The sequence below is a fragment of the Hyla sarda genome, chromosome 9, assembly GCF_029499605.1.
Source record: "Hyla sarda isolate aHylSar1 chromosome 9, aHylSar1.hap1, whole genome shotgun sequence".
In the NCBI taxonomy this organism is placed as follows: Eukaryota; Metazoa; Chordata; class Amphibia; order Anura; family Hylidae; genus Hyla; species Hyla sarda.
The window spans coordinates 70,672,051-70,697,198 of NC_079197.1; the positions used below are offsets into that span (position 1 = coordinate 70,672,051).

At 41.0% G+C, this 25,148-nt stretch overlaps 1 protein-coding gene across 7 annotated transcripts in view; it reads right to left on the reverse strand.

Annotated features, from left to right (window-relative positions):
• The window catches only part of NLGN3 (neuroligin 3), a 328,235-nt gene that overhangs the window by 71,887 nt on the left and 231,200 nt on the right, over positions 1-25,148 (reverse strand). For 5 of the 7 annotated variants that reach the window (XM_056540337.1, XM_056540335.1, XM_056540339.1 and 2 more), the window contains one exon: positions 12,610-12,669. The exons of the other annotated variants lie outside the window; for them this stretch is intronic. In XM_056540337.1, coding sequence (XP_056396312.1) covers positions 12,610-12,669 — 60 coding nt within the window. The remainder of the gene's footprint in view (positions 1-12,609; positions 12,670-25,148) is intronic. 7 annotated transcript variants of the gene reach the window in all.

Below are 25,148 nucleotides of genomic sequence, written 5' to 3' on the forward strand. Positions count from 1 at the left end.
TTTTATATGGATAATAACATTTCATGTCATATCTGCTATCCTATTAACATCTTATTGTACTTACTTTTTTGTTTATTGCACATGGGTGTAGTGTTGTCGCTTCACTTAAACATGTATTATTGTAATTAAAGTACTCAAATCTAAATGGTGTTTAGGGATCTATAATAGCATATTTAACTGTCAAAGTTTATGTGGATTGATTGGGTATGCTTATTTATTTATTTTTTATATAATTGTTAGTTTCTTATAATGTTAATATTTCCTTCGGTGTACATTTCCAATTCTGATATTCTACTAAAGATAAAGATGATTTGCCCAAATCTATTAGTAATCAATGTACTTAGTAGCAATTATGGAGATTCATCTTTGATTTAGTGATTTATGTGCTGACTAGCATTAATGGAGCTTTATCTCAATATTTATCCCGGTTTCAGCTATTCACTTGACAATTCACTACAGTTTTCAGAGTTTAAGACTTCTGTCACGTGCAGACTTTAGACTCTGACGCATGTGTAATACTGACATAAAACACAAAAAGAGCGCTCCATAGTGCAATTAACAGGGTAAACCACATATGGGCTAATGTCGTGCGCATACCCAAAATAGTTGTGCAAACAGACAGGCACAACACTGGTGTAGGTGTGTATAGACTCCAACGTGCAGCCAATCCCTTCCACCACCTCGTGGTGTTCAATTATCCAGCAAAAACCTCCAAGCCACTAAGGGATTCTCCAGGTGCAAGCAGCGGATAGCAACAGCAAAAGGTATAGCAGCAGTAGATATAAATGACGATCAGTGGCAATAAAACCAAGGGGATTTATTAAGAACAACGCGTTTCAATGCCAGGACAGGTGTCTTTCTCAAGTTCATACAACATAATGAAACATATCCAATATATATACACAGAGACATACCGTATTGCAAACCACAATTGGCCTGCATCACACCATGAGACCGGGTTCCAGGAGATGGGCGGAAGTGAACCACAGGTCAGACGGACAAAGAGGAAGTTGTCATCAACACAAAAAGTAAGTAATATAAAACATACAAAAAAACTAATAATTATTATTAATTATAACCAAAATAATTCATTAATATATAATAAAAAACGGCATGGTTGTAGTCCATAAAAAAATGTTCAGATTATGCGGTATGCAACAAGAAATACCAGAATTAACCATTTATGCTGTATTCTCGATGGTTTCATTCAACCCATTCGGGTACAAGCATTTAAGCTTGTATATCCAATAAGATTCTTTGTTGATTAGCTTTTGAAAGTGGTTTCGAATATCTTTGGGTATCACGTCGATTATACTAAGCTTCAACAATTCGGGATTATTCATATGTTTTAACGCAAAGTGTCGTAACACACTATGCAAAGGAAACCCTTTCCGAATATTGAACCGGTGGGTATTCATGCGGGACCGCACCGTCTGAACAGTGCGGCCCACATATTGCAGTTGGAACGGGCTATCAAAAGCTAATCAACAAAGAATCATATTGGATATACAAGCTTAAATGCTTGTACCCCGATGGGTTAAATGAAACCATCGAGAATACAGCATAAATGGTTAATTCTAGTATTTCTTGTTGCATACCGCATAATCTGAGCATTTTTTATGGACTACAACCATGCCGTTTTTTATTATATATTAATGAAATATTTTGGTTATAATTAATAATTATTATTAGTTTTTTTGTATGTTTTATATTACTTACTTTTTGTGTTGATGACAACTTCCCCTTTGTCCATCTCACCTGTGGTTCACTTCCGCCCATCTCCTGGAACCCGGTCTCATGGTGTGATGCAGGCCAATTGTGGTTTGCAATACGGTATGTCTTTGTGTATATATATTTAATATGTTTCATTATGTTGTATGAAATTGAGAAAGACGCCTGTCCTGGCGTCGAAACGCGTTGTTCTTAATAAATCCCCTTGGTTTTATTGCCACTGATCGCCATTTATATCTACTGCTGCTATACCTGGAGAATCCCTTAGTGGCTTGGAGGTTTTTGCTGGAGCATGTGTAATACTATAAGAGAAGCGGGGCGGGCGGAGCCATGTGTCAGAACATCATGTGAAACTGTAAGTAACATGACACCTGACGGAGTTCATCGGATCGGTCTGTCATATGCGACACAATGTGACAGTGGGGGACATGTGACATCTGATGTAAGACATGGGTGCAGACGTGACGTTCCAGTTCAGAGATGTAGCCTTTCGATTGATAAATGAACATGATGGATTAAGTATTACATGTGGGGTTTGGTGTAAGTTTAACCAAGATGCTGATAGGCGAGTGCATGGCACTGGGAAATATAAATAACCCCTGCCAGAACACATAAACGTGCATACACGTAATACCTGGTTATCCGCTGAAACGTGTTGAGGGGGCACGGTGGAGTGTCTATAAATTCAGTGTGCTGTTTCAATTGAGGACTGCAGCCTCAATTAGTTTAACGCCAGTACAATTGTGGCTTATGGTAGTCACCTTTAACATATACTAATACTGTATGCAACAACAGAATTTTAAAAATGAGGTTTGTGTCACCATAATAATTTTTTACCATTAAACAATAAAAGTTACGTTTTAGGATTAGATCTCTTTATAGGGAGCTTAGTGCCCTGGGCTAGTGCCCCAGGTTTTTGTGAATGACCTACAAATAAACCCAGATCCTTCTCTACCAGTGACTCTTCCATGTATCTCTATGGGAAAGTTGTTTGGCTATCTCCGGCTCTGCCATAGAGGTACATGGAGGTGGCATGTCGGCCGCAGCTTTATCAGGGCCCCGTGCAGGAGATCTAAAGCTTAGGATAGGGGATATGTTTTCTTGTATGATACTTCTTTAAAATGTTCTTCTTCTGATACCTATAACTCTTTTATTATTATGTATACGAGGATGTATGAGGGCTAATTTTTTGCGCAGTGATCTGTAATTTGCATCTGTATCATATTTGGTATGATAAGAATTTTTGATCCCTTCTTAATAATAATGTATATGAAGTAACCAAAATTATGCAATTCTGGAATTTGGTATTTTTCTTACGTACATACCATTAACCGTGTGGTTTAACTAACATTATATTTGAATAGTTCAGACATTTATGCACGTGGTGAAACCACATATGATTATTTTTGTTTACATTATTTTATTTTAAAAAAGACTAGAAAAGCAGGTATGAATAAACTTTTATTAGGGAATTGACTTGTTCATATTTATTAACATTTTTTTTCCATCTGATTGCAAACACTGAACAATGCTGTACCATAGCACAGCATTGATCAGTGTTATCGGCGCTCCATTGCTACAGGTTGCTGAGGCTGCATGCAGAACTGTAGCACCGATTGGCCAGGAAGGGGGCAAGCTGATCAGGAATCAAGCAAATCAGTTGAACTACTGAGAAAATATTTTTGGCAATTTAGGTGCTTGAAAAAGACTTCATTGTGAAGTTGAAACGAACTCCCAGCATTTCTGGACAGCCACTGACTGTCCAGGCATGCTGGGAGTTTAGCAACAGCTGGAGGCACCCTGTTTGCGAATCACTGGTGAAGAACATATTTAGTAGCGGAGGCAAGCGCCATGTTTGCATCTGAATCCACCCCTATGCAATCCCTAATTTAGGCCTCAAATACGCATTGCGCTCTCTCACTTCGGAGCCCTGTCGTATTTCAAGGCAACAGTTTAGGGCCACATATGGGGTATTTTTGTACTCGGGAGCAATTGCTTTGCAAATTTTGGGGGTCTTTTTCTCCCTTTAGCCCGTATGAAAAGGAAAAGTTGGGGTCTACACCAGGGGTCTTAGACTGTTGCCCCATACTTTTCATTTTCACAAGAGGTAAAAGGAAAAAAAGACCCCCTAAATGTGTAATGCAATTTCTCTCGAGTACGGAAATACCCCACATATGAACATAAAGTCCTCTGCGGGCGGACAACAGTACTATTGAGGCCTAAATTGGTGATTTCAACAGAGGTGACTGATTTTACAGCAGTTTTGACATAAACACAAAAAAAAGAAATACCCACATGTGACCCCATTTTGGAAACTACATTTTGGTGATTTCAACAGAGGTGACTGATTTTACAGTAGTTTTGACATAAACACAAAAAAAGAAATACCCACATGGACCCCATTTAGGAAAAAAAAGCGCCCCATAATTGTAACCCCATTTCTTGGAAATACCCCATATGTGGATATAAAGTGCACTGCGGTCGCACAACAATGCTTAGAAAAGAAAGAGTGCCATTGGGCTTTTGGAGAGAGAATTTGTCCGGAATTGAAGGCCATATGTGTTTACAAAGCCCCCAGCATGCCAGAACAGTGGACCCATGTGCCCTAATTTTGGAAACTACACAACTCACGAAATGTATAAGGGGTGCAATGAGCATTTACACCCCACAGGTGTCTAAACCAATTTTTTGAACAGTGGTCCATGAAAATGAAAAATGTTATTTGTCCTTTGCGCAGCCCACTGTTCCAAAGATCTGTTAAACACCAGTGGGGTGTAAATGCTCACTGCACCCCTAATTACATCCCGTGAGGGTTGTAGTTTCCAAAATGGGGACACATGTGGGGGGTGGGGTCCCCTGTTCTGGCACCAATGGGGGCTTTGTAAACGCACATGGCCCCGTCTTCCATTCCAAACAAATTCTCCAAAAGCTCAATGGTGTTCCTTCTCTTCTGAGCATTGTAGTTCGCCCTCAGAGCACTTTACGTCCACATATGGGGTATTTCCATACTCAGAAGAAATGGTGTTACAAATTTTGGGAGTTTTTTTCTCCTATTACCCCTTTTAAAAATGAAAAATTTGGGGTAACACCAGCATTTTAGTGAAAAAAAATCTGATTTTTCATTTTCAAGTCCAACTTTAGCAAAAATTCGTCAAACAACTATAGGGTTTTAAGGCTCAATGTACCCCTTGTTACATTCCTTGAGGAGCGTAGTTTCTCAAATAGTGTGCCATGTGGGATTTTTTTTTCTGTTCTAGCACCATGGGGCTTCCTAAATGCGTCATGCCACCCCCCCCCAAAACAATTTCAGCAAATTTCGCTCTCCAAAATCCCATTGTCGCTCCTTCCCTTCTGAGCCCTGTAGTGCACCCACAAAGCACTTTACATAAACATATGAGGTATTTCCTTATGTGAGTGAAAAGGGGTTAAACATTTTGGGGGACATTTTCTACTATTACCCCTTGTGAAAATAAAAAATTTGAGGTAGCACCAGCATTTTAGTTAAAAAAAATCTAATTTTTCATTTTTGCGTACCACTTTAACAAAGGTTTGTCAAGTACCTGTGGGGCGTTAAAGCTCACTATACCCCTTGTTATGTTCCTTGAGGGGTTTAGTCTCCCAAATAGTGTGGAATGTGTTTTTTTTTTTTTTTTTTGCTGTTCTGGCAAGTCCCTAAGTTCCTAAGTGCGACATGCCCCCCCAAAAACATTTCAGCAAAAAACGCTCTTCAAAATTCCCTTGTCGCTCCTTCCCTTCTGAGCCCTGTAGTGCACTCGCAGAGCACTTTACATCCACATTTGGGGTATTTCCTTACTCGAGTGAAATTAGGTTACAGATTTTGGTAGGCTTTTTCTCCTCATACCCCTTGTTAAAGTGAAAAAAATGGGTCTACAAGAACATGTTAGGCTGGGTTCACACTACGTTTTGTCCCATACGGGACCGCATACTGCAGGGGGAGCTGAAAACTTGCACTCCCGTATGCCTTCGCATGCGATCCCGTATGTAATTCATTTCAATGAGCTGACCGGAGTGAAACGCTGACTTCGATCGGCTCATTTTTGCCCTGTATGCGGTTTTCCACCGGACCTAAAATCGTAGTCGACCACGATTTTAGGTGCGGTGGGAAAACCTGCATACGGGGCAAAAATTAGCCGACCTGAGTCAGCGTTTCACTCTGGTCAGCTCATTGAAATGAATTACATACGGGATCGCATGCGAAGGCATACGGGAGTGCAAGTTTTCAGCTCCCCCTGCCGTATGCGGTCCCGTATGGGACAAAACGTAGTGTGAACCCAGCCTTAGTGTAAAAAACTGGAGATGAAAGGTGAATTTTCTCCTCCACTTTGCTGCTATTCCTGTGAAACGCCTAAAGGGTTAACACACTTTCTGAATGTCATTTTGAATACTTTGCGGGTTGCTGTTTTCATAATGGGGTCCATTATTGGATATTTCTAACATAAATACCCTCAAATTTACTTCGAAACTAAACTGGTCTCTGAAAAATTCCCATTTTTAAATTTTCATGAAAAATCTGAAAATTGCTGCTAAACTTTGAAGCCCTCTAATGTCTTCAAAAAGTAAAAACATGTCAATTTTATGATGCAAACGTAAAGTAGACATATTGTATATGTGAATCAATATTTCATTTATATGGCATGTCCATTTTCCTTACAAGCAGAGAGCTTCAAAGTAAAAAAAAAAAATGCTAAATTTTCTAATTGTGCATGACATTTTTGAATTTTTCACCAAGAAATGATGCAAGTATAGACAAAAATTTACCAGTAACATAAAGTAGAATATGTAACCAAAAAACATTCTCGGAATAAAATTAAGTTAAAGCATCCCAGAGGTATTAATGCTTAAAGTGACAGTGGTCAGATATGCAAAAAACACTCTGGTCCTTAAGGTCATAATGGACTTGTCCTTGTAGGGTTCAAGGGGTATTCCAGTTTCAGAAAAGTGTATTTAAATAAGACTTTCCCCCAAAATACATAAATACTAATATAGTGTTATCGCAAATTGTACTGATTTCAGTGTGCTTTCCTGACATTAAGTTGTGTAGTTCTGTTTCCAGTTTCCTGACTTCTCCTGATCATCAATATCTTCTATCTCTGGAGGCTTAGCTAGATTTTGTCTCTGAGGTCTAGCCACACTCTTGATGTCACCAGTATTATATGCTGTGTTAACAGCATGCTGACTTGTGCTGCTGAACAATGCAACAATCAGAGAAGCAAAGAGACAGTGGCCCTCTTTTACTATTGCAAGCCCGACATTTGCGCCAGAATTGAGAAAAACCTGACTAACTCTCCATTCTACTGAGAAAACCCGAAAAGGGGGCGTGGCCATATGGAAATGAAGGCATGGTCACAGAAAAGGGGTGGGTTCCCGACATTTTCACAAAAAAACAACATATCTACTTAGGTTTCCACAGAAAATCTAGTGGATTTGAGCTCAGGAAAACCTGACAGATCAGAGCATGTTTAAAAAAAAGCTAAATGTAGGGAAAAGTGCAAAATGTAGGGAAACCTTAGTAAATACCATGGAAAATGAAATTAAATCCCACAAAGAAACCTACACTCCACTCTTAGTAAATCAGGGCCAATGAGTGCAGCAGATGCTGCTACCTCACTGTGTTAAATAAGAGGGAGAGGGGGAGGGGTTGTAAATATGCAGAGGTATGGCGGTAGATGATTGAGAATGAATGAAGAGCTGAGGAAAAGCAATGCACTTTGGGAATTGTAGTAGTGAGCAACTATTTAAGCTAGGAAGTACAGAACTAATAGATTTTTGGTGGTTTTAGAACTAAAGCAGACAGGTGAGCAATACTTTATACTTCAGCAGCAGGAATGTGGAAATCCTATTGCCCGACACCCGGGACAAGTAGTTTTGGACGCCGGGCAGGTGAATTGTTTATAGATTTAGCCCTGTATCGGGCTAGCAGGGACAGACTGACTTCCCCCTTATTTTTCTTTACTGCCGGTGTGAGGCGCAGGAGCGGATGCAAGTCTGCACCTCACACCGGCGCTCAGAGTGTATGGAGGGGGCGGCGGCGGCCCCCAGCTGACCGCAGAGCCCGAGGTCGCACGTTCACATTACATAATTGAGCCACGCCCCCTTATCTAATCCTCCAGGAGGATGGATGACGCAGCAACACAGAACACAAGAAGACAGGGGGAGAGAAAGGATGTCCACAGCTCAGCACACAGCTCCTCCCCCGCACACAGCTCTATCCCTCCCCCTGCTCTGTCTCCATAGGAACTAATCCACCACGGGGAGGGTGCATGTTTGCATGGGGAAAACACAGAGCGGGGGGGGGAGAGAGGAGAGGACGTCCGGTGTGAGGGGAGATTTTCAAATCCATGCAACCTCCCCGTCACACCGGCCGGGACTACAGCTCTGATGTCCACTCATGGCCAGCTCAGGTGAGGAGGCTGAGAATGCAGGTGACAGGAAGGGTGGTTGTATATGTAGGGTGTGAGTGTATGTGTGATGTGTGTATAATGTCTGTGTGTATGATGTGTATGTAATGTATAATGTGTGTATGATGTCTGTCTGTGTGTGATATGTATGTAATGTATAATGTGTGTATGATGTCTGTCTGTGTGATGTGGGTATGATGTCTGTCTGTGTATGATGTGTATGTAATGTATAATGTGTGTATAATGTGTGTATGATGTCTGTCTGTGTATGATGTGTATGTAATGTATAATGTGTGTATGATGTCTGTCTATGTGTGATGTGTGTATGATGTCTGTCTGTGTATGATGTGTATGTAATGTATAATGTGTGTATGATGTCTCTGTGTGTGATGTGTATGTAATGGATAATGTGTGTATGATGTCTATCCCACCCTTCATACGCACCCGCCAACCAAGAGCCCCACGGATGCCCGCAAACACGCCTGAACCAAAACTACAACTCCCAGCATGTTGCACCATAACCTGCTGTAGAACTATAAAGTGCAACATGCTGGGAGTTGTAGTTTTGGTTCGGGTCAGTTGCAGAGCCATAGGCTGTATCAGGGCATGCTGGGTGTTGTAGTTACTAACTGCAATCCCCAGTATTCCCTGACACAGCCTATGGCTCTGCAGCTGACACAAACCAAAACTACAACTCCCAGCATGTTACACAATAACCTTAACTGTACTACTATACAGTGCAACATGCTACAACACCCACATAACCATAGGCTGCATCAGGGCATGCTGGGAGTTGTAGTTATCTAGTAACTAAATGCAACTTCCAGCATTTTCTGACACAAAATGCACCACACAAACTGGAGAAGCAGAACAACCCCAGTAACACATAAGTCCCTTTTGAGACTGAAAAATAGTGATTAAAATATTTTAAAAAGGGTGTATACATGTGAATAAGCCCCTTTCTTACTAAGTTTCCAATTTTCTTTAAATAAAAATAATGTACAAAAATAAACATAAGTGGTATTGCTGCATGTGGAAATGTCCAGGCTATTAAAATATAATGTTAATTAAACCGTATGGTGAATGGTGTAAATGTAAAAAATAGTCCAGAATTGTTCATTTTTGGTCACTTCTTATGAGAAATGTTTTATGGTGATCACAAAGTTACATCTAGACTTTTCTGTGCTTGTCTTGGGCGTAAAAGGAGCTACAGCTCTCCCGCCGCTAATAGCCTGGCATACTGCGATCACCGTGGCCGCTATTAAACCATTAGATCACCGCTGTCTAAGTTGACAGCAGTGTCTAAAGGATCTTATATCCATCCCTGGTGGTCTAGTGGGGTGGATCGTACTATTTTGGTCGAAATTATTTTATCTACCAGGACAAGTGGATTTTCTTGAGGGACAAGTAGATTGTGTTCCGCTTTAGTCCCTAGGACAAGTAGTTTTTTTTTTAATTTCCACACCCCTGAGCAGTATTTTATTTTATTTTTTAATTGATGTCGAAGTACTCCTTTAAGCTGCATAAAGTCAAATTACACCCAAAGGGTATGTTCACACGGGAGGATTTACAGCAAATTTCCTGTTGTGAGTCTGAGCCACAGCAGCAGTTGGGCTACAGAATACTATACAGTGAAATTAGAGCCAAGCTAAGGTTATCTCACAACACCACTATACAATGAACAGAGCAGGGATTCCAGGCAATGGATAAGCTTTAATTTTAAAACATTCTAAGAAAAAAAAAAAAAACCTTCTTAACAACATTAGACAAGAAGCGATCTTTAACCAAAATTGTTATTATGATAGTAAGGAAATAACAAGGATAGTCAAACCTTTTAGTTAGTATATTTAAAATAAGAATGTTAATGTAAATAATTTTTTAAGGGATTAACAAACACTCAGATATGCACTATGTTTGGCGACATTTTAGACCCAACAAATATTAAGCATAAAGCTTATTAACTAATACAGTTTAGGCAAAGAAAAGCCCTCCCTGTATTTAAGGTTGTAATTTCCACGGGCCACAATTAAAATGCACACATGAAAACACAGTAAAGTATACATTTAGGCATATGTTACTGATTGTACTGGTTGTAGCAATAGTATATTGAACATGGTCCAAGAAAAGCCAACGTGTGTTGAAAATAGTTTAACCTGAGGACATTGGAATTGAGGGATCACTATATATGTGTGTGCAGCTAGTACTGATTCATTGAGGAGTGAGGGAATTACAAGTACATATATTTAGACGTGCCGTAGAAAACAGAACATAATTACATGTTAGTTTTAACCATCTTAGTATAAAGGTAAATACTTGACTGCAGATCATATTTAAATATTTGAACTGAATAAGATTGAGACTGTAGATGACAGTATTTATCACAAGACAGTCAAAAAGTAAAAAAAAAAAAAAAAAAGTAAGCTATATCAGTTTAACCCCTTAACAACCAAGGACGTATATTTACGTCCTTGGCCGGCTCCCGCGATATAACGCGGGGTCACGCAGTAACTGAAGCCGGGACCCGGGGCTAATAGCGTGAGGCAGCGATCGTGGTGCTGCGCACTATTAGCCGTTTAGACGCGGTGTTCAAAGTTGAAGGCCTCATCTAAAACAAAGGTAAAAGCTTCCCGGCTGCTCAGTGGAGCTGATCAGGGCCACCGCAGTGAAAATGCGGTGTCCGGATCAGCTAGGACACTAGCGGAGGCCCTCTTACTTTCCTCCGGCGAGTACGTTCAGCGATTGATTGTTCCAACCCTGAGATGCAGGCTTGAGCAATCGACCGCCAATAACACTGATCAATGCAAAGCTATGGCTTTGCAGTGATCAGTGTAAAAGATCAGTATGTGCAATGTTATAGCCCCCTATGGGTGCTATAACACTGCAAATAAAGAGTAAAAAAAAAGATATTAAATGTGATTTAACCCTTTCCCTAATAAAAGTCCAAATCCCCCCCATTTTCCTGTTAAAAAAACCATGTAAATAAAAATAAATATAAACATATGTGGTATCGCCGCGTGCGTATATGTCCGAACTATAAAAATATTTCATTAATTAAACCGCACGTCAATGGTGTAGGTCCAAAAAACAAAGTCCAAAATAACATATTTTGGTCACTTTTTATATCATGAAAAAATTGATAAAAAGCGATCAAAAAGTCTGATCAATACAAAAAATGGTACCGCTAAAAACCATGGATTTTTAGGTGCAAAATTTAAAGGGTTATGATTTTTAAAAGGTGAGGAGGAAAAAACGAAAGTGCAAAAACGGAAAAACCCGTGGTCCTTAAGGGGTTAATATTACACGAGAAAGGGCTATAATACTAGAAATATACTAGTATAAGGTAAGTAAGGTAAGGTAAAGTAAAAGTTGTTGGGTTATCACATAATAAATAGATATTACAAGTCCTTAGATATCACCTGTCAATTACAAGTGAGACTGTCACGTAGAATAGGCTTCTAAAGCTGCACACAGTGCAAAAGAAGTTCACAAGCCTATTCTATACATACCTGCACTGAGGCTACTTTAACTTACAAATAATGCCTCTGTAATTCCTTTGGGAGTTGGGCCAGTTGAAGAGGTAGGAACTAGGCCAGCTATGCTCCAGAAGCACACCGCTTCTCTCTGGCTACATTGTACTGGTGATTGACAATTAGCACTCACCTGCCTATGGTAGCCCTGGGTGCTTCTCTTGCATGTGCATGCCGGTTGTCAATCACCAGGGAGATGTAGCCGGAGAGAGACAGTGTGGTCCCGGAGCTTGCCCGCTTCTCTGACTGTTGTCCAATTACAAAGGCATTATTTGTAAGTAAAAAGCAGCCTGAATGCATGTATGGCTAGAATAGGCTTGTGAAGCCCTTGTGCACTATTTGTGCTGCTTTACAAGCCTATTCTAGGTGACAGTTGCACTAATTTTTCTTTCATTTTTGTCATAAAAGTTGAGGGCAAAGGGAGAGCATATCCTACAGCTAGTCAATGTTACAGTAATAGAAAACTCTAGTGTAATCCATTACACTGGGAAGTCAATAAATCCATCCATATGGTTGGTAGAATGTTGACAAAATAATTTGTTGTATCTTTTCTTTTATTTTTCTGTGTGAATTCAAAGCTACTAGTGATTTGATTGCTGTTATATTTAGGTTTTTGCTTAAAAAATTTGTATATTTTCACAGTTTGTTGTCCCTATGTTCCTTCAGCTAAGGTTTATCGTGATGTAAATATCGCTGTGATAGAAATGTTAATATTTGAATACTAGTTCATTTGTGTAGACTTTTTGTCTCCTCAAAATAATTTGATCAGCTTTTTTCTTTCTATTTTTCAGTTAAGTGTAACTCTTACAATAATGTTTTTCATGAGCATCACCAACAAATAAAACAGCTCTCTTAAGTCAAGGGTTGATATTGCACCCCTCTAACTTTTCTGGTGGGTGTTTGCTTTTGCCACACACCTTGGGATTACATACCTCCTTTCCTACATATTTTCTTGTTGGGTTTTCGGACACACTCCTTGGAAATCCGTTTTACTGTAAAATGAATAAAAGACTCCAAAATAACAGGAGGTTCCACCCTTGGGGGGGGAGGGGGGGGGGGGCGGTCATGCAAGCCCAAGTGGCTGTGCTCTCCCTCAAATTACTCAGAGAAAGGAATAGAACTTTCATGTACCAGGTGACCCTAGTGAGTCCCTGCCCCATGCAGTCTCCTCCCATCTCATGTAGAGCAAATAACTAATGAAACTGGGTTATGGGGGCTACAAGGTACTAGATCTAACACTGAGCAGCTCTATATTTCACATAATGTGAGAGATGCTGAGTGGTAATCTGAAGGACATGACATACGTCCATCTTACATTTCCCACAATTATATAAATAAATAGTTTGAACAGAACCCGCCAAAAACAGAAAAATTATCCCCACCAAGGGTTTTATGGAATCAAAATACTTGAAATCAATGGGAGAATGTAAGTTACAGTTGAAACTTTTTCAAACCTAAGAAAAAGGTACCATACACTTTGGGGTGAGGGGAAGGGGGGGGGGGGGTTGTGAGGCAAGACTTGGATAAGGAGAGTGAAGCAGAGTCTAGGTGATCAATAAATGGAAGTAAACAAAAGAAAAAAATGAATGAGGTATTAAACGAATATAAAAGAGAAACAACAGGTAGAGGTAACAATGAGAACTGGGTAGCCAAGCAGAGGAAGCTTAATTTAATTAAGGGGGCACTTATTTCAAGAGACAAAACAAACTAAAGAAAAAAAACAATTAAAGATAATAGCATGGGGATCCAAAAAGAACTGCAAAAAGAACATACAGAAGAGTTTTAATTCCAGATGTTCATACATGGAACAAAATGTATCCGTTTTAAAGATCCGTTCAATGTTCATTTGTAAAAAAAAACTGAAAATCGGCCGTTAAACGGCTGTTACAAAATCCCATACAGCCATTAGAAAATCCCATTATAACCTATGGGATTTTTACATTATCCGTTTTAACCCGTTTTAGCCCGTTATTGATAACAGACTTTATTTTATGACGGAAGATAGTAATGGGAGAAATAGTGCATGCACTATTTCTTCCGTTCATTCATCTGTCACAAAATAACGTCCGTTATTAATAACGGGCTATAACGGGTTAAAACGGATAATGTAAAAATCCCATAGACTATAATGGGATTTTCTAACGGCGGTATGGGATTTTGCAATGGCCGTTTAACGGACGATTTTCATTTTTTTTTTAGGAACATTAAACGGATCTATAATACGAATACATTTCATAGTGTGAAAGCAGCCTTAAAGGTAAGAAAAAACACAAAGAGAAAACTAAATAGCTAAAATTCATGCATTGTGTAATGTACTAAAAGATATATCACCAGTTATGTAATACAAAATTGGGAAATCATAGGAAACAAAAACAGAGATAGGTAAGTAAACAAAAAGTTTGATATGGCTACCAGATAAGGCGAAGGCTATGAAGATAAAAATCATATGTAAACTTCATTAAGATGTTAAAGATAAGGAATCATTCTTATTGGCAGAATGCAAATAAAAACACAAAAAGGAGGGAGTATAAAAACAAAACAAAACAATGCTTGAGTGTAAAACAGTGGGATATGATATAAAATGTATGTAGAAGAAAATAGGACAATGAATAGTGAAGGGAAATATACAAACTAATTAACGGAGCACTAAATAACTAACAGGTAACTAAATAATTAACAAACAGAAATCGGATTTGTCAGTCTGCAAGAGAGAAGGGACTTTGCTAAAGGGTTATGATAACTTGATATTTCTCCACTGCAGACAGAACAGGGGGAAGGTTTGTTTTCAACAATAAACTACCACTTACCAGACAGAACAACTTAACCATACATTTTCACTAATAATTTGCTTCACATGCAGTAGCACTGGACAGATGAGGGGAGGTAAAGTGGACACCCTTTAAGACAAGCACTGTATTTTTGATTTGGTTTACTTTAGTGCCCCTTTAAACAATAAACCAGCAGGAAAGAAATTACAATAATAGGTGTAAACTAACATACCTACAAAAATACTATATACAATATTCAAACAAGGTTAAAAAAAATGTGAACACCAAGATCATAAAGAAAGCATGGCTTAAACATATGGGCAAATATGAAGTTAAAGATTGTGGACAGGTGAAAAAATGTAATACAAAAGTGGAAACTGAATCATCAGTTAATTAAATGCAGAAATAAGAACTTGAACAAAACAAAATTATACAACATAATATGGCAATTCAATTTATGTAAATTAAAGTATATGATTAGGAGCACAATTAAATTAATGGATCAAATCCCACAGTTTAAAGTGGAAGTATCACATATCTTGTTTTGCTTTTTCTATTTGAAAAATGTCATCACTTAACTGACTAAAATTTGGTGCATGTACAAAAGATGATAAAATCAGATTTGTACCCAAAACATATATGTAAAGGGTACCACAAGTGCCGGCTTTAGGTAAAATGACCTACATCCCTTTACTGTTCTTCTCCCCCATGGATCTGATCACTTCCTTGTCTCCCCCCCCCCCCCTTTCTTGCATATACAGTACAGACTAACGAATAATATGCAGTTGAACTGAGAATGCTTGTCCATCTCAATGAATGCCCTAACACAGTCGTAACTAAGGGCAACAGGGCAAACAAAGAAGGCACATGGGAGATTAGTAAGTATATAAATCTCAAACAGAAATGCTTGCACATTGGAAATATGTTTAAAGTGTCGCTTTAGCAGCAGGATACATTCAAACTTTGCTGGCAAACTTGTCGCCTAAGATTCCTGTAATCAGATGGATTCCTTGAATGCTGGAGGTCCCATGCAAGTCTATGAAACCTCCGTTATGGGAATTCCACTAATCCGTCTGATTATTATGGAGAAATTGTGAATTGAAGTGATGGGGCACCTTCATTTACAAAAACATTAGATATTTTTTTTATGGCTACAAAAAAAGGTTGAAATACTTCCTCTTGAAACTAATGTAAAAATACACACATCATGGATGATGAATGGAAATGAAGCCATAATAATAACATGAGGAAACTGATTCAAATAAGTCAGATGGATGGTCAATGGGGAAATTAATGGACAAGAGCTGAGAATGGACAATAAAAGTAGAAGATGTTATAAAAACAAAAATACATCACAATAGCCTAGTATTAATGTTATTAGTAACATTGCAGGATTAAATAACACATACTTTACATATTTTAAGTCAAGACTTATAATAGGAATAGAGAAAACTAGAAAATAAGAATGGAGAGGTGAATGATAACCGAACGTTTATGTAATCTAAAACATGGCAAGAAATGATTAGATAAATGACATATATGATAAATGGGGAATTTAAAGGGTTACTGTTGTTAAAAATAACTTTTAACATGTTGCTCAGACATGTCAAAAGTTTTTGATCCCATAGGATCTTACTTCTGAGACACACTGCAATCATAAGTTATAACCCACGGAAGCAGGCAGAATTGCACAGAACCCAGCCAGCCGATCTGACCTTTTCTCTCATAGTAGTTAAAACCTGTGCGATCAACAACTTTTGACATGTCTGAGCAGCATGTCAAAAGTTGTTTTTAATGACAGTAATTGTGTCTAATTGTCAGTGATAGTGTTATCACTGACAATTAGACACACCTGTGTCAATTTAGCTAATTTACCAAAAATACTAAAATCACACAGAACTAAAACATTAATTTATTAAATTCGTTAAAACTCCCATGATTATCAAAAACCAAACAAATACAGAAAAAATAGGAAAAATGTATTTAGGTTCTCCTATGATGAACACCTGTATATCCCGACACATTTCCCCGTGTATCCTATGATATACAGCGGTTCATCAGGGGATCACAAAAACAGTGGAAATATATACATATATATAAAAACAGTGGGAAAAAAAAATATATATACATATATATATATATATATATATATATATATATATATATATATATACAAATGCACATGGAATGGGGAATGATGTGACAAGATGGTAAAAAGATTATTACACGCAACGCTGACACAAATACACTGTATGCATGCGACAATACAGACTTAGAGTAGCGAAGATATGCACATGACATCAAGCCTTCAATAAATCACACAGAAGCAGACAAATAGCTGAACAAGGTGCTTGTTGCATCTTTAAGGTTGCCAGTCCTCCAGACAATGATATGCTCCAGAACAAGATATCAGAAAAAGATATCAACAAAGGTGATTCACTGATAGATGAGCACCATCATATGGATCAAATTGGCAAAATCCCTCTGTATGCTAAAGGGAACCTGATGCAACCAATTTCCCTCAATACCACAAGCAGATAGTCCAGAACAGTGCTGATATGATAACTCACAGTATTCAAAGGCTAGATGACCAAGGACAGTTCACAATGCCACCTAGATGGTGCATAAATTTAGATACAGGGCAGATACAGTGAGTCCACCATAAGCTGTCACTAGTGGAATACTAATCCCCAGTCCAGCATTTCACGAGATGATAACCAGTTCCGCGGCTGACAATCCACACACAGATGCGGCGTGGATCAGCACCTTGTTCAGCTATTTGCCTGCTTCTGTGTGATTTATTGATGGCTTGATGTTATGTGCATATCTTCGCTACTCTAAGTCTGTATTGTCGCATGCATACAGTGTATTTGTGTCAGCGTTGCGCGTAATAATCTTTTTACCATCTTGTCACATCATTCCCCATTCCATGTGCATTTGTATATATATATATATATATATATATATATATATATATATATCCCCCCCCCACACACACTGTTTTTGTGATCCCTGATGAACCACTGTATATCACAGGGTACATGGGGAAACACATGGGGATATACAGGTGCTTATCATAGGAGAACCTATATAAATTTTTCCTATTTTTTCTGTATTTGTTTTGTTTTTGATAATTATGGGAGTTTTAAGGAATTTAATAAATTAATGTTTTAGCTCTATTTAATGTCAGCAACACTTTAAGCCACAAAATCAGTGAGATTCCTTCTAACTAAAACTTTAAGTTTACTTTGAAAATTACTTTTAACAAATAGCTGGTAAAACTAAAAATAGAACAAGTTTTGCTTCTTAAAGAGTATTCTGCAAGCAGTCTGGTAGTATAGTCAGGACTTCCACCCATAACAGGACAGCCTGCCTGCCAGGTCATTTTGCTGTGATGTCAAGAAAGGTCCTAGTCTAGTGACTACAGTAGGACCTTACTTGACACTGAGGCAAACAGGATCATGTTGCTGCAGCCTATTCCTGCACTGGCTTCACACACAGCTGACATCAGCTATCCCTGTCCTTGATGTCAAATAAGGGCCTACCACTGGTCACATAACTGAAGCCATATGAGCAGGCCATGATAGTTTAACAACTCTAACATTGTCAGACCGACTTGCACACAGACAGCACGGTCAGGGTACTTAATCATAAAGAAGACATGTTTGCTGTTTGTGGCCCACACAGCAGTAGAGCCAGTAAGTGCAGTCATAAAATAGTGCAGTCAGTGAGTGCAGCTATACAGAAGTGAAGTTAGTGAATGCAGCCATACAGCATTGCAATCAGTGTTATACAGAAGTTATACAGCAGTGTGGTCAGTGATTGCAGCCACACAGAGTCATAGAGCAGTGCAAACAGAGAGTGCAGCATACAGTAGTGTGGTCAGTGAGTGCCGCGATACAGCAGAGAAATCAGTGAGTACAGCCATAGCGTAGTGCAGTCAGTGAGTGCAGTGATACAGTAGTGTGATCAGTGAGTGCCGCGTTCTGCAAGATGATGCTTTTTCAGTTTTTTTCGCCATATTTAGGAGAGCTGTATACATGTCAACAAACTTTATAAACATTATGAACTTGTGCATAACAAATAATGATCAACTCTAACTAATAAACACTTGGAAGGTACTGTACTCCTGAGTACAATAAATTGACTGCTGACAAGAATCCCATTAATGATAAGAAAACCTGCAACTTGTACTGTTTAGCAAAACAGTTTGCAAAATAGGTTAAAGGTACATTCCCATCTGAACTAACATAGCTAAACTCTTATGGGAACATCAAGGTAAATATTTACCAATGTTCCCTCCTTCTCCCGATATTTCTGCTCCTTTCTTCTCCTTGTTGACTGCTTGTTGTCTTAGTTACAAGGAGGCAAGTTTGCTTAAATGGGCTGTTACGGTTTGCACTCCGGCTGCCAGTGTTGGCTGTGAGCGCATTTCCCTGCTCTCCCCTGCTGCTGGAGGTTCTGTGGTTCGCATCGCGGAATGCGAATCCAAGCCCGTCACTCACCTCGGTCCACTGCTGCGTCCTCTTCTGCCTCTCAAGTCCGGCACACGTGTCCCCATCTCCTAGGGCACACGTGCGCCAGAACTTTAAGATTTAAAGGGCCACTACACCCATAATTATGTGCAACACCTGTGTCCTTCTATAAGTTTCTGCTCCTCCCCCACATCCCTGCCGGATCTTTGTTGCCTTGTGCCATTGAGAAAGCTTTACTGTGTTTTGTCTTGCCTTGTTACTGACCTCCTGCTATGTTCCTGACCTTGCTCCTGTGCCGCATGCCTACTGAGATCCTGCTTCGTTCCTGACTACCCACCTGTGCTGCCAGCCCTGACCATCTGCTATCTAGACTACAAGTTGCTGCTTCCCATCTGTACCTTGAATCTCCTCAGCCACCTGTGTGGTAGAGTCGTGCCAGGGGTAGTGATCTGGATGCCGCCTGCCGCAGCAATTCCATCCTGCTTTGCGGCGGGCTCTGGTGAAAACCAGCGGCACCTTAGACTCCGCTCCCTGGTACAGCCCGTGTCATCTGCCACACAGGTCCAGCGGATCTAGAACCTCCAGTGTTCCTGTCTACTGAAACGTGAGTGTTACAGTAAGATCCGGCCATACATCCCGCTGAGGTACCCCTGCCCGAAGTTGCAGATCTTCCCTCCGTTGTGGTACGTCAGTCGCTGCAGTTGGCCCGACAGGCGCAGCAACTCACTCAGCTATCTGCTATGATGCAACAGCTATTGGCCATGTAGCAATAACAGCAGCAGCACCCCCAACAGCACCACTCTCTCCACCAGTGCCTGCAGTGTCCTCTGGTTCACAGCTACGTCTACCTTTACCCTCTAAGTATGATGGTGATTCCAAGTTATGCAGAGGCTTCGTTACACAGTGCTCCATGCATTTGAACAGAACAGTTTCAGAAGGAACGTGCTAAGGTGGCCTTTGTCATTAGCCTACTGTCCGGAAAAGCCCTGGCCTGGGCTACACCCCTTTGGGACCTCGGTGATCTGGTATCTTCCAACTTGGCGGCTTTTCTGGCAGAATTCCACAGTGTCTTTGAGGAACCCGCACGTGCCTCTTCAGCTGAGACGGCTTTGCTGAACATCTGTCAAGGGAATTCTTCCGTTGGTGACTACACGCTACAATTCCGCACACTAGCCTCAGAACTAGCATGGAATGATGAGGCCTTGTGTGCCACATTCAAAAAAGGACTGTCAAGCAGGAATAAAGATGCCCGTGATCCTCCGTCTTCTTTGACTGAACTTATCCACTTGGCCACACGTATTGATGTGCGTTTTGCTGAGAGGCAGGAAAAACTATGCTTAGAGAGGGAACCTGCCCAAACACAGAGATATCCTCGCCTGGCACCTGTGTTCCAATGTCCATAGCCAAAGAGGCTATGCAAGTGGATCATTCTCGCCTTACGCAACAGAAGAGGTCAAGACGATGCAGTAAGAATTTGCGCTTGTATTGTGCTAGCCTGAAACACTTCCTCAAAGACTGTTCAGTTTGTCCACAGTATCCGGGAAACGCTTGCACCTCGGGCACATGGGAGAGGTGTCCCTAGATGTGAATACTACCTCTCCTTGCTTGACCATCCCTCTACAAGTCTGTGCTTCTGTCAAGTTTTCTTTCAGCGCTATTGCATTTGATTTCAATGATCCCTCTTTGGTCCATAAATATCATCTTCCTGTTACTCGGCCTGCCAAGCTTTTGTTCATCTCTACTGTTAATGGACAAAATCTGGACTGTAAAGTGCTTTTCCGTACTAAGCCTCTCATCATAAAAGTGGGAGTTTTGCATAAAGAAAAGATTGAGTTCTATGTGCTTTCTCAAAGTACCTCTGAGCTTCTTCTTGGTCTACCTTGGCTTCAACGTCATTTTCCGCAGCTTGATTGGAGAACTAGTGAAATTATTCGCTAGGGACAGCACTGTCAAAATCTTTGTCTCAGGCCAGTTCAGCCTAAAGTTGTTGCTCGTCCTCCTCCTTTACCTGGTCTACCTCTACCTTACCAAGATTTTTCGGACGTATTCTGCATGAAGCAGGCCTCCACATCGTCCTTAGGCATTGATCTACTGCCGGGTACCACACCTCCTCGTGGAAAAATTTACCCATTATCGGTTCCTGAGACCCAAGCCATGGCAAAGTATATCCAGGAGAACCTCCAAAAAGGGTTTTATCCGTAAGTCCTGCCGGAGCAGGATTCTTCTTTGTGGGGAAGAAGGATGTTCTCACCACCTTGTATTGACTACAGGGGACTTGACAAGATTATCCACTTCCTCTTATCTCCAAACTTTTTGACCGTCTCCAAGGAGCCAGGGTCTTCACCAAGTTGGACCTACGGGGTGCATATAACCTTATTGGTATCCATGAGGGAGATGAATGGGAAACGGCCTTCAATACTCTTGATTGTCATTTTGAGTATCCTATGATGCCTTTTCGTCTCTGCAACGTTCCTGCCGTTTTCCAAGAATTTGTCAATGATATCTTCCAGGACCTTCTCTACACCTGTGTTGTTGTGTACCTAGATGACATCTTGATCTTCTCTGTCAACTTAGAGGAGCATCGTACTGATGTTCGTCAGGTTCTTCAACGCCTTCGGAAGAATCATCTCTATGCCAAACTGGAGAAATGCCTATTTGAGAACTCTAGTCTCCCGTTTCTCGGCTACATTGTTTCTCATCAAGGCCTACAGATGGATCCAGATAAACTGTCTGTGGTATTGAATTGGCCTCGTCTTTCTGGCCTACGGGCTATTCAACGCTTTCTGGGATTCGCAAACTATTACTGTCAGTTTATGCTACATTTCTCTTCCTTGGTTGCTACGATTGTGGCTCTCACCAAAAAGGGCTCTAATCCCAAGATATGGCCTCCTGAGGCCAAATAGGCTTTCTCCCAATTAAAATCTGCATTTTCCTCTGCTTCCCTGCTTTCAAGACCTGATCTGGAGAAGCCCTTCACTTTGGAGGTTGATAACTCTTCTGTTGGAGTCGATGCTGTTCTTACCCAGAAAGGAACTACTGCTGAAAGGAACTACTCCATTGGAGATCGAGAACTCCTCGCTATTAAGCTTCCCTTGGAGGAATGGCAACATTTATTGGAAGGGTCTTCTCATCCGGTCAGCATCTACACAGATCGTAACAATCATCTGTATCTTCAGTCTGCTAAGCGATTGAATCCTCGTCAGGCACAGTGGTCTTTGTTCTTTTCTAGATTCAATTTCTACATTCACTTCTGTCCAGCTAACAAGAACGTCAGAGCTGATGCTCTTTCCAGGTCCTCTGATGTCATAGGTTTGGACTCTACGCCAAGACATATTATTCCTCCTGATCGCTTGATTTCTGTCACTCCTGCAGTTATTCAGCAAGTTCCTCCTGGAAAATCCTTTGTACCCGCCAGACTGAGACACAAGGTACTGAAGTGGAGTCATTCTTCTCTGTTGGCAGGTCATCCTGTTGTACACAAGACTATACTCCTAATTTCTCGGCACTCCTGGAGCCACATCTGTGATACTTGTGCAGGTGACAAAACTCCTCGGCAGAAACCAGCTGAACTCTTGCAGCTTTTGCCCATTCCAGAGACTCCCTGGTCCAACATCGCTATGGATTTTATCACCGATCTGCCTCTTTCCAATAATAACACGATCATTTGGGTTGTAGTCGATTGGTTTTCCAAAATGCCACATTTCATCCCTCTTCCTGGCCTCCCATCTGTTCCACAGCTGGCGAAGTATTTCTTTGTTCATATCTTTCGTCTACATGGTCTTCCACAGCATATTGTTTTGGATCGCAGAGTTCAGTTTATTTCTAAATTCTGGCGAGCTCTTTGTACCCGTCTTGACATCAATCTGGACTTCTCCTCTGCCTACCACCCTCAGTCCAACGGTCAGGTGGAGAGGGTTAATCAAATTCTTGAAACTTATCTTTGTCATTTTGTTTTTGTTTGCCAGGACGATTCGGTTGACCTTCTCTCTTGGGCAGAATTCTCATATATAATCATAAGGATTCGAGTCTACAAGGTCTTCTCCATTTTTTATTGTTTATGATCTCCATCTCCGTTCTCCTCTTCCATCTCCTTCCGGTGTGCCAGCTGTTGATGAGCTTGTGTGGGACTTCACTTCCATTTGGCAACAAAATCGTCAGTCTCTGTCTCAAGCTTTATCACGCATGAAAGCACAAGCCAATAGGAGGAGAAGATCTCCTCCGTCCTTCTATCCTGGTGTCACAATGTTTGGCTTTCCTCCAAATATATTCGCTTCAAGATACCCTGCTACAAGCTTGGTCCGCGCTATCTTGGTCCTTTCTAAGTCTTGTAAAAAATTAATCCTGTCTCTTACAAACTCAGTTTGCCTGCTACTTTACGTATTCCTAATTCATTTCATGTTTCTCTCCTCAAGGCCCTTGTCATAAACCAGTTTTCACAAAATAATCTTGTCCCCATGCCAGTCTCCGGCTCTTCTGATGTCTTTAAGGTCAAATAGGTTCTTGCCACCAAGATCGTGAGAGGTAAACAATTCTTCTTGGTTGACTGGGAAGGTTATGATCCTAAGGAAAAATCTTGGGAGCCAGAGGAGAATATTCTGGACTGTGACCTTCTCAGGAAATTTCTGAACTGCAAAAGGAGGGGGAGACCAAAGGGGGGGGGGGTACTGTTACGGTTTGCGCTCCGGCCACCAGTGCTGGTCATGAGCGCATTTCCCTACTCTCCCCTGCTGCCGGCAGGGCTGGGGATCACATCGCGGGACGCGTCCGCATGCGAATCCCAGCCAGTCTCTCACCTCGGTCGCCTGCTACCTCCTCTTCTGCCTCTCAGGTCTGGCACGCATTTCCCCGTCTCCTAGGGCACACGTGCCGGAGCTTTAAGATTTAAAGGGCCAGTACTCCAAAATTATGTGCAACACCTGTGTCTCCTCTATTAGTTTTTGCTCCTCCCCCACATCCCTGCCGGATATTTGTTGCTTCGTGCCATTGGGAAAGCTTTACTGTGTTTTGTCTTGCCTTGTTACTGACCTCCTGCTATGTTTCTAACCTTGCTCCTGTGCCGTCTGCCTACTGACCTCCTGTTTCGTTCCTGACTACGCACCTGTGCTGTCAGCCCTGACCTTCTGCTATCCAGACGAGTTGCTGTCTCCCATCTGTACCTCGAATCTCCTCAGCCGACTGTGTGGTTGAGTCGTGCCAGGAGTAGCGACATGGGTGCCGCCTGCCGCAGCAAGTCCATCCCCCTTTGCGGCGAGCTCTGGTGAAAACCAGTGGCCCCTTAGACTCCGCTTCCTGGTACGGCCCGTGTCATCTGCCACACAGGTCCAGCGGATCTACTACCTCCAGTGTTCCTGTCTACTGAACCATAAGTGTTACATGGGCACTGTCATTAAAATTATTTTTTGCATAAAAATAAAAAAAAACTTTCATGGCATTATAAATCTGTCCATTAGGGGTCTCCCTTCTAGTCGAGGCTGCACTCTGTCTCCTAAAAAGCTGGACTGGACCAGGAAGTGCGGTCTGGCCATAGGCAGTGAAGAGCAATGATTGTCCCTGTTTCATACACAGGCAGAGTGAATGCTTTATATGGCCAGATAGCACTTCCTGAGTTTTGTCTCCTGCCAGTCCAGCAGGAGACCAAAGTCTGTGTTTTTGAACAGACGGAATGCAGTCTGGACCAGAAGGGAGACCCCTAGTGGCCAGATTTATAAGGCCATGGAAGTGACATAAAAATTAATTTTTTACAGGAAGTAAATTACAAATCTTATGGATTTGCAAAACCATTTACCTGGACTGGCCCTACAGTTTAACTACATGAACTAAATACCCTGCTTAAAATGTATGTGTGGCCCTGTGAAGTGTAGCCTATATTAATGTAGGCTCCCACCTACTGCCAAGTTGTACAGGCCTGACCTATAACAACACTCTGACTATGTAGTCTGTAAAGCTTCTTAAGGGTAGGGTCACACGAACATCATCGTACTTCACGTTGCGGAGGGCTGACGCCAGTCACTAGAGTAAGCTCCCTGCTGCTGCCGGATAGCCCTGTGTTTCTGCAGATTTGCAGGGGGAAATCCGCAGCTACGAGCAGAAACAGGGCTACCCCGAGGCTGCAAGTTGAGCATGCGCTGTGTGTGACCCTACACTAAAACAGCATTCCAGCTGGGTAGTCCGGAGAGCAACCTTAGATAACAGTCCAGCAGTGTAGTTTGGACTGCCTCTTGTAACTGC